Consider the following 10,656-nt stretch of genomic DNA (forward strand, 5'->3'; position numbering starts at 1 on the left):
TTTTTTTTTTTTTTTTTGAGCCAGGGTCTTGCCTGTCATCCAGACTGGAGTGCAGTGGTGTGATCATGGCTCAGTGCAGCCTTGAACTCCTGGGCTCAAAAATTCCTCCTACCTCAGCCTTCCAAGTAGCTGGGACTACAGGTGCACATCATCATGTGAAAGAAAAATAATTTTCTTTATTTTTTTTTTTTTGTAGAGAAGAGGTCTTTGTTGACCAGGCTGTCTCCAACTCCTAGGCTCCAGTGATCCTCCTGCCTCAGCTGCCCAAAGTGCTGGGATTACGGGTGTCAGCCACCACATCCAGCTGAGACACAACATTTTATTGGTCTGAGTTTTGATACTGAGTTCAAACTTCTCTGCATGTATGGGAAGCAAGGCCTTTATACCTTTAAACCCTCAAAGATTAAGTTCCTTCCCCTTCTTCATCCCTTTGAAATGATTGCTCTGAGTCAGTCTCCTTAACCGTAAAATGGAATGAATATTCTCATAGTGTTCCTTTGAGGAAGAAGAGACATACCAGGCTTGTGCTTTGTGGTTTCTGGAAACTGTCTTATCAGAAAAGCCTCTTAAATGAAGATAACAGGTGAGAGTAAGTCCCTGGCTCTTCCTCCAAACTTTGCTCTCTTTGTTCCTTTTATTATTTCCTGGTATTACTAGAGAGAACTATTTTTTAGGTAGTGTACTTTGTTGACTACTTCAAGTTCATTTGTGCCTGAAGTTTCCAAACTTATCTTTGTGCACTTGTTCTACTTCTACAGAAAAAATAAAAAGATTGAAAATCATTAAGTTTTTGGATATACAGGATGACAGACTTTATCTAATAGAAGGTAGTGGACAAGAAATTAGGGAGGAACCTAAGTGGAATGCTTCTCAAAGACTTGCTTTGTATCTGTTTTTGGCAGCCCAGTATTGGCTGCAGTCAAGTGAAGCAGTACCATAGAATAAATCTATAAGGCTAGTCTATTAGCTACACTCAAATTCATTAGCACAACCAAAGGAAAAAAATTACAATTAGGTGGAGCAAGAACGTTTGTTCGTTTTAAAAAAGTTTTCAAAAATGAAAAACATGCAAAAAATTACTGACAACTTTCATCCTAAATCACCACAAAGCAAATACATTTTCACTAGATTAAGTGATTTACTATTTTCTCATGTACACAAACACATACAAAGACAAGCGCACACATGCATGTGATCGAAAAAGAGGAACACATTTCAGTTCTATCTTTGGATGTTTCTTGAGAGAGGCATCAGTTTTACAAGACTTAACCCATGTTTATGCCGCATAGCAGGCTGGATATGGGCAACAGTTCTAGAGTCAGAATCTAGATTCAAGTTGTCCCTCCTCAACTAACTAGCTGTTGTCCTTCAACAAACTGCATAACCATTCTAAACTTCAGTTTCCTCATCTGAAAATGATGTGCGAATAATAGCAGCCCTTATCTTGCAGGTTGCTGTGAGGATTAAGTGGAGTACTTCATGGAACAGGGCTTGGGACAGTGACTGGCACATAATCAATGTTCACAAAATATTAGCCACTTCTATTTTGCTGATGGTAATGATGAATATATCTACTACCTATGCCAGGTAATAATTAATCCACTCTAACTTGCTTAGAACATAATTGAACCAAAACTTTACAATGCAACACCCACAGAATATTTAGGACATGAAACATAAAGAAAATCTTTAATGTTTTAAAAAATGGAATATACATGTCATTTGTTCTGCATAGCCTCATTTGTTTTCTAGTTTCTAAGTGCATCTTATAGGGGAATTGAAGGAAGAAAAGTACTAATATAGGAAGGAAAAAATCAATCTGATGGACACGAATACAGCCACCAAACTAGCTGAGGGATTTATTCGATGACACTGCTTTACTGTTAACCTTCACTCATATCATTTATTATTTGGGGAACTGCTGTAGAGAGACCAGAAAGTGAATAGAATAATGATGTTTTTACGGCTCCTAATGTAGATTGTTATTGAAAATTTGTCAATTTTACTGGCAAGCTTTTCGCTGAAAAATAAGATCATCATTTATAATTTGCAGGCAGTGATAACTACAAATTATGGGAAGTAACTAGAAAATAAAATAACTGTTATGATGAAAATTACGTAATTATCTTTCTCATTAAAAACATGAGGTATTCTATTATCCTTGGGATGTGCAGTAGACTCTTTAACAGCTGCTGTTACCAAACTAAAACACATCAGAATAGGAAAGAAAATACAATACTGATCACCCAAATGATGAAAAAGAGATACTGCTAAAAACATGTGTGCAACAGAACGGAACACAGCAGGATGCATTGCCAGCATCTGTAAACCACACGGAACCACTTACAGATGCTTCAGGGATTGAGCTCAGCCTTTCCCCTGAGATTTCTTTCAGGGAGGTTTTGTTTAGTGAAGCTGGCACTTGCTGGGCTGGTAGGTCCTTCGCTTTGATTACAGGGTCTGGAGTTTTCTGACAGGATCCACACCTTCTTCCAGATGGAGGAAAGCATGTTGTAGGCAACAAACTCATTTGAAAGTTGTTTCTATCTATTTGCTCCACCGAGGAATCCTGGCTTTCTGTTGCTCCTGCTTCTGTGTAGGCGCTCTTTAGGTATTCCTTACTTGTCCGCTTTGCAGCCTCCCCCAGCAGGCTCTCTAATGTTAACTGAGTTAACTCCGAAGGACCAGTTGTTGGGCCTCGAGAACCCTGGATACTGTGGTCACCCTATGTTGGGGAACAAAGTAAAAATCATTTTGAGCAGAAATTTGTGGTGAATAAGTTACTGAGTACAAGTTCTTAATAAATTCATATTTTCTATGAATAAAGCAAAAGCACATATATGTAGATTTTACTTTAATCGGCAAAGAAAAACATGAGTAACTAAAAGTAGCAATGCAAATAGGTATAAACCATTTGCTAAAATGTCCTGCTATACAGTAGTTGGTCTGGATAAGGCATATTTTCTACTCATGAATAACAAGAGAACATTTAAGAAGTAAAAATGTCTAAAAGAAGATAATCCAGAGCAAGTCATCTAAAACATCTAAGAATCATATACTTTGACTTTCTGATAAGTTAACTCCATGGAAAAAGAAATAACTAGAACTTATGGTATTTAGCCTACTTAAGCAGAGAAATGGTACTCTATTAATAAATACAAGTGGGCCTAGGGAAGAATTTTACCTTATTGTAGGGCAGTTTTGTTTTCAAGAGCAATAGATAATGGAACATGTTTTATAAAGTATTTTCTTACATGAAAATTTTAGTTTTAGAAAGATATTTTCCACAAAATGTGAACCTCATTAAATATAAATACTTGGAAAGCTGAAAATGAAAGCTACAATAATTTTACAAGTCCATAGTTCTGTGATTATCCATAGAAAAGCAAAAGTTTAAATTTAAAAAATCTGATAAAGGAAGAATTACAAACATGAAATCAATGGTAATGAAAGTAGATAATGAAAATGAGAAATGTAGTGCTATTTCAATTGATAGATTTTTATGTTATAAAATAATACATTTAAACTGTGTGATCACTGCATGTACTTGTCATGGTAGATTCTTCCAATTTGACTAATTTATTTAAATATATATGGCGGGGCACAGTGGCTCATGCCTGTAATCCCAGCACTTTGGGAGGCCAAGGCAGGTGGATCACCTGAGGTTGGGAGTTCGAGACCAGCCTAACAAACATGGAGAAACCCCGTCTCTACTAAAAAAAATACAAAATTAGCCGGGCATGGTGATGCATGCCTGTAATCCCAGCCACTCGGGAGGCTGAGGCAGGAGAATCGCTTGAACCCGGGAGGCAGAGGTTGCAGTGAGGTGAGACCACACCATTGTACCCCAGCCTGGGCAACAAGACCGAAACTCCATCTAAAAACAAACAAACAAACAAAAAACAACCAACCAAACAAAAAATATAATAAACGGATGTGAAATGATAGAATAGAGAAAAAACAAAAAAGCAGAGAACATTTTGAAGACATTATTTGGTGTCTGACAATGCGTATCTTAACATTCAGTTTCAGTAAGCTATTCCTTCACCCTTCAATTTATAGACATACAGAACCCAGCATCTAGTTATTTCTAAGGGTTGGCATTTTAAAAACAAATATTTGGGTGACTAATTGGACTGTTCAATTTCTTCCTGAATGTTTGACCATCATACACACTCAACATAATGATTACAATCTCTGGTGAAATCTTCCTTACAGAAGTGAAGCATGAGTAAAGGTGAGAGAGTTTGCTCTCGGTTGGGCAAGGGACAAGGGAGAGATCTACAAAAGCTTTTAATTACAGGGAATCTAGCTTATTTACTGTTCTGTTTTCCTTTCTTCCTCATCATGGGCCAAGTTCATCTAGGTGCTACAGATGCTTGGAGTGTGATGATAGACCAGAACATAATCCCTGCCATCCAGGGACTGTATTCTGAAGGCAAAGAGGAGTCACTGTGTGAAGCAGGGGAATGTCACAATGACACACAATAGAAGGCATGGGTACATATTTATGGCTACCGTTTGTGGAGTGTCTGGGTTGGCTCGTGGAGACAGTAGAACTGGAGGCCAATCAGTAGACTATTGTATTGCTGTTATTAGGATTGTTGAGGTGCCTGAATTAAGGCAATGGCAGTGATGATAGAGAAGCTGGACTGGTTTGAGAATTCAAGTCAGTATGTCAAAGGCAAAGTACATCATACTGAGTAATTCTTGCAGTCTCTTACACAGAGTATGAGGAGATCCCTAACCCCTGCCCTGTTATATTTTTTCTTCTTGTGAAATGTAGTTGAGATTAGTAGACAACTGTGCTCTCAAGAAAGGTCCAAGGTTGGACTTCAAAAAGCTCCAGGAAATTAAAAGATAAAAATAAAAAATATAAACTTTACTTTTCAACATAAGTTCCACCAAGGTCAAGTCACTTTTGTAAGCCATGGTGCTAGCCACTTAGTCCATCCCTAAGAAACTGAGGATGCTGGGAATATAACCACGCCAGTGCAGTCTTTTTTTATATTATTAACTGAAAAAAGGGTGCCTCTTAAAGATTTTTAAGATTATAAAACAAAAAGGAGGCAGAAGGAGCCAAATCAGGGTTATAAGGTGGATACCTAATGATTTCCCAACAAAACTCTTGCAAAATTGACCTTTTTTGATGAAAGGAGTGAGCAGGAGCATTGTCGTGGTGGAGAAAGACTGTGGGGAAGCTTTTGTGGGTGTTTTTCAGCCAAAGCTTTGGCTAACTTTCTCAACCCACTCTTATAATAAGCAGATGTTCTTGTTCTTTCACCCTCCAAAAAGTCAACAAGCAAAATGCCTTGAGCAATGCCCAAAACCATTGCCATGACCTTTGCTGCTGACTGGTCCACTTGTGCTTTGACTGGGCCACTCCCACCTCTTGGTAGCTATTGCTCTGATTGTGCTTTGTCTTCAGGATCATAGCGGTAAAGCCATGTTTCTTCTCCTGTTACAATTCTTCAATGAAATGCTTCAGGATCTTGATCCCACTTGTTTAAAATTTCCATTGAAAGCTCTGCTCTTGTCTGCAGGTGATCTGGGCACAATGGTTTTGGCACCCATTGAGTGGATTGCTTAACTTTAATTTTTCAGTCAGAATTACGTAAGCTGAACCAATTGAGATGTCAATGGTGTTGTCTATTGTTTCTGCTGTTAGTCTTCATCCTCTTCAATTACAGCATGAATAAAATTATTTTTTCCTCACAAATTGATGTGGATGGCCTGCCATTGAGGGCTTCATCTTTAACATTGTTTCATCCCTTCTTGAAACAAGTTTGTAAACTGCTTATTTCTTTGGGGGCATTGTCCTCATAAGCTTTTTGTAAGGCAACAATGATTTTACCATTCTTCCATCCAAGTTTCACCATAAATTTGATGTCGGTTTTTGCTTCAATTTTAGCAGAATTCATATTGCTCTGAAAAGGGATTTTTCTCAAACTGATGTCTTATCCTTCCTTAGTGCTCCAAACTAGATTCTGTTCAGACATGTTATAATAAGTTAGTACAAGTTTATTTTGGTGCATTTTTAAAAAATCAATATATAGTTTTCTCATAATAGGCATTTTCCATTAACTTTTTGAAGTCCTCTTGTATACTTGGGTCTTAAAACCTCTTATAAGAGGTTTTACATTCTCATCAACAATGGGAATGTAAACTAGTACAACCACTATGGAAAACAATGTGGAGATTCCTTAAAGAGCTGAAAGCAGAACTATCATTTGATCCAGCAATCCCACCACTGGGTATCTACCCAGAGGAAAATAAGTCATTATACAAAAAAGATACTTGCACACGCATGTTTATAGCAGCACGATTCACAAAAATGTGTAACCAGCCCAAATGCCCATCAATCAACGAGTGGATAAAGAAAATGTGATATATATGGGATACCACTCAGACATAAAAAGGAATAAAATAATGGCATTTGCAGCAACTTGGATGGAATTGGAGACCATTATTTTAAGTGAAGTAACTCAAGAATGGAAAGTCAAACATTGTATGCTCTCACTCATAAGTGGGAACTAAACTATGAGGGTGCAAAGGCATAAGAATAATACAATGGACTTTGGGGACTCAGGGGAAAGGGTGAGATGGGTGTGAAGGATAAAAGACTACACATTGTGTACAGTGCACACTGCTCAGCTAACGGGCGCACCAAAACCTCAGAAATCACCACTAAAGAACTTTATCACGTAACCAAACACCACCTGTTCCCCAAAAACCTATTGAAATAAATAACGAGGAATGACTATAGAAAATGGAATGACTATAGGAAAAAAACTTCAAAATAGTGATTTTCTTGTTAAAAATATAATACTGAAATATCTAAAGGAGTAAATTAAAATAATCAATAATACTAAAAAACACCCCTCACCTAACAAATAGTGTACCTACAGTACACTAAGGATGAGAACTGTATTGTTAAGGATCTTTTATAAACATTTCTTCTTGGTACTCATCCTGGGCATATATTTTCTTTGTCTACACTAGCTTCATCTTCTGAGACACACACACACACACACACACACACACACACACACACATTTATAACTGATGGAGAAACTTATCTTTCAGTGTTCCAGATAGGGTAAAGAAAAGATGGTGATTGGGTGCCAATCTGTGGGCCCTTGCTTTGTGGCCCAAGTGAAAAAATAAGACAGGCGAAAAGATTTCTGCAAATGCAACAGTCCCTGCACAACCTCAGTTGCAGGCCCTGGGCAACCCTCTCTGCTGTAGGCCACTTATGGGGTGAGTTTGTCCTTCCCCACCAGTCTGGGCACCCTAGGATGTTCATATGGTTGAAGAACTCTGCCTTCAGGCAGAAAACTTGAAAGACTCTCAGAGCTACCTGAAAAAAATGCCCGGTGTTCTAAATCACTAGGTAATAAAGTGGTGACTCTTGCAATTTTTTTTTTCATAGAGATAAAGAACAAAAGTTTATTCTTGTCTACAGAAGAAGGTAAAAAAAAAAAAAAAAAAAAAATAGAGTAAACACCTCCCAAGTCCTAGTTTTGAGACGGTATTGGTAGAACTAGCATAGATGTTTTTTAATTTGGTCTGGTAGTGAGACAGGGCTATGTCTTCTCTAATTTTTTTAAAACATTGCAGTTTATTTTCCTGTAATTGTCAAATACAATTGGCAGTGAGATTTCTGTGATCAAAAGATCCTCTACTCATTAATTTCCATCATAAAAAATGAAGACATGCTATTTTATATATGACATAGGTAGAAATTGGAAGTGTTTTCGGTATACATTAATTCAATAGATATTTATTAAGCTCCTACTCTGTGTGAGGCAATTTCTAGACACTATACAAGATACACAGGTAAGAAGGACGGGGCACTCCTTCAAGAGGTATAAAGTTTAACAGAGAAATAATACCTAAAAAGTAATAACATAATAAGGTAGAAGATAGTAGATGTCATTTTAGGAATTTCAGATGTACTATTTTGGGAATTTAGAGGGCTGCATGGAAAACTAGATGTTTGCCACATCATTCAGAAAACACCTTAAAATCAGTGCATTTGGTAAGAAGTGTATTTTCCCATCTGCGGTGGGTCAGAGTATAGCCTTTTCTTCCTTCTAGCAGTTTACTCAGGTGGAAAGCATTTCTCTTTGCTTGGCATGAGCAGTGATTATATACATAGAAATATTCATGAGTATGTACATGGACATTCATCTTACATTTTTCCTAAGATATACTCTGGTTTGAAGATCAGCCGAGAAGCAGATGGATTTAGCTGTGTACCCTGGTGAGCATTCTCCTGGTTACCCTGCATTTCCACAGTAATACATTTCCATGCTATTTTAAATATATGGAAAGAACAAATAACTGGAGAATCTGGACAGGGTACAAAGGCTTGTTTGCCTTGGCTGCCCTAGAACTACTAATTTTGGTTTCAGATTCTGAAAGAGAAACTGGGATGAATAAGAAAGGCAAGATGACATAGGAGACTAAATTTGAGTAGTGTTTTGATTTGCATTGGGTCAGCTTCTCATTTAGAGAAGAAATACACGGAGAATTTTTAAAAAGTACAGTATTTATTAGGAGTGGGTGCACTGGCAAAACCCTATTCCTCTTTTTGCATTGTTATAAGAAGAAGAGGCATGCTTTTGCCTCTTTAATAAGGTAGAGATGATGTTTATTGATTTCACGTGTGTAATTCATTTGGGCTCAACATGTTCTGGGATGAATTTTTTTCTATATAACATATAAATCTGTTATGTGCATGAGACGTTAGTGTACCATGATCTGGTTGAAAAATAACCACTATTCTCCTCTTAGTTTATCATTTAGCTACTGAAAACCTGTAGAGCAATTGAATATAATTTGTCAGAGTAGCAAAGAAGTTGTCATGCCATTTTCACATTCCAATCATCTGTTCGTCTGTTTCTCAGAAGAACAAATACAAAATCCTTTTGATTTAACTTAACATATATTTTTTAAAGTCCCAAATCTCTTGAACCGTTTGTCTTTTGGGCTCAGAAACATTTGTTTGTTAAATATTCAATCACGCCCCAGTGCCAGGAACATCAATAGAGTTTGCCTGATTAACTGTAGCACAGCATATGTACGCCGAAGATGAGAATGATTTCCCCAAGGAGCCAGCACTTCCTCTGCTGAACTACATTTCTTAAAAGGACATGCAGATGGGCATTTGGACAATAATTTCTGGCTACACAAAATGGATTGCTCTTGCTGAGTTGTAATTTTAAAAAGATAATTTTAATGACTCTTGAGGGCCACCTACTTGGAGCAGATGGGACCCAGGCTCTTTGTACCACAACTTTAATGTTGAGTGAATCAGAATAGAACTCTATTTTAGCCTTTGTAAAAGTGGACGATCCTATTTATTTATATTTCAATGGAGTTTTAAATTCAATTCCACCATGAAAAAAATCTTATATAACTGTCTTAAAAGTTCTGTAACAAAACACATCTGTGATATTCAAAACACACTTTTGATGGTAGTTTTGAATTTGTAATTGAGATTGAGTCAGCAGGAGTTTTTAGTTTTGTCTATCATGTTAGTAACTAAGTGTGTGGATTGATAGCACCTTTTAGTTGAACAACAGCATTAGCAAACAACAGAGCTAGTATAGGTATACTTCTGTTGTCGACTAAAGAGCACGGTTATTTGCATAAATTCAGCTAAAGATAGTCCTAACAGAATGAAAAAAATAATTTCTTCTCTGATGATAACAAGACTGGCAATTCAAATATATCTTAAATGTTTTCATAACAACCATCCCCAAGAAGTACTTGTGCTTCTACTTGAATTTTGTGGCAAATGATGAAAGTAATACAATTTCCTCTGGGTGACAAAGATAAGTGATAGTTGTGTCTTATAATACATTTTATGAGTTTGTAAACAAATAAAAAAGGAAGATACCACAGTTTTAAACAAGTAAATAACCTGCAGCATGCCTGATATTAAAAAGGTTTGGCCAAATTATTTTCGTGACATCTTTACGTGTAGCAAATGATACTTTACAGAAAAATCATAGCCTAAGTTACAGGTACTGTGTGGGAAGGGCACAATCATCGTATGAATATTTTGGGAAAATGATTAGGCTTTTCTAATTTTTCAAGGCGAAACATATTTTTCTGTAAGTTAGACTTCAGTTCTTTTAAATGACAACACTTTAAAGATTTCTTGTGAAAACTACTATCTACAAGCAAATGCTTATCTGCAAGATGTCTATCATTTAGCAAAAATGGTGGAATATTAGATTGCAAATAGACAAGCTTTTTTTTTTATTATACTTTAAGTTCTAGGGTACATGTGCACAACGTGCAGATTTGTTACATATGTATACATGTGCCATGTTGGTGTGCTGCACCCACTAACTCGTCATTTATATTAGGTATATATCCTAATACTATCCCTCCTCTCTCCCCCCTCCCCACAATAAGCCCCGGTGTGTGATGTTCCCCTTCCTGTGTCCAAGTGATCTCATTGTTCAATTCCCACCTATGAGTGAGAACATGCGGTGTTTGGTTTTCTGTTCTTGCGATAGTTTGCTGAGAATGATGGTTTCCAGCTGCATCCATGTCCCTACAAAGCACATGAACTCATCCTTTTTTATCCTTTTATATGGCTGCATGGTGTATATGTGCCACATTTTCTTAATCCAGTCT

At 37.0% G+C, this 10,656-nt stretch overlaps 1 protein-coding gene and 1 long non-coding RNA gene across 9 annotated transcripts in view; one reads left to right on the forward strand and one right to left on the reverse strand.

Annotated features, from left to right (window-relative positions):
- CFAP20DC (CFAP20 domain containing) overlaps positions 1–10,656 on the reverse strand; it is a 300,976-nt gene that overhangs the window by 88,295 nt on the left and 202,025 nt on the right. For all 8 annotated transcript variants that reach the window (XR_001889627.1, XM_017894221.1, XM_017894224.1 and 5 more), the window contains one exon: positions 2,348–2,725. Coding sequence is in view for 7 of the 8 variants with exons in the window: in XM_017894221.1 (XP_017749710.1) it covers positions 2,348–2,725 (378 nt within the window). In the remaining variant the exon portion in view is untranslated. The remainder of the gene's footprint in view (positions 1–2,347; positions 2,726–10,656) is intronic.
- LOC108543632 (uncharacterized) overlaps positions 1–10,656 on the forward strand; it is a 203,943-nt gene that overhangs the window by 21,253 nt on the left and 172,034 nt on the right. The gene's annotated exons all lie outside the window — the stretch shown is intronic.

The sequence above is a fragment of the Rhinopithecus bieti genome, unplaced genomic scaffold (assembly GCF_001698545.2).
Source record: "Rhinopithecus bieti isolate Rb0 unplaced genomic scaffold, ASM169854v2 scaffold_21649, whole genome shotgun sequence".
Taxonomy (NCBI): domain Eukaryota; kingdom Metazoa; phylum Chordata; class Mammalia; order Primates; family Cercopithecidae; genus Rhinopithecus; species Rhinopithecus bieti.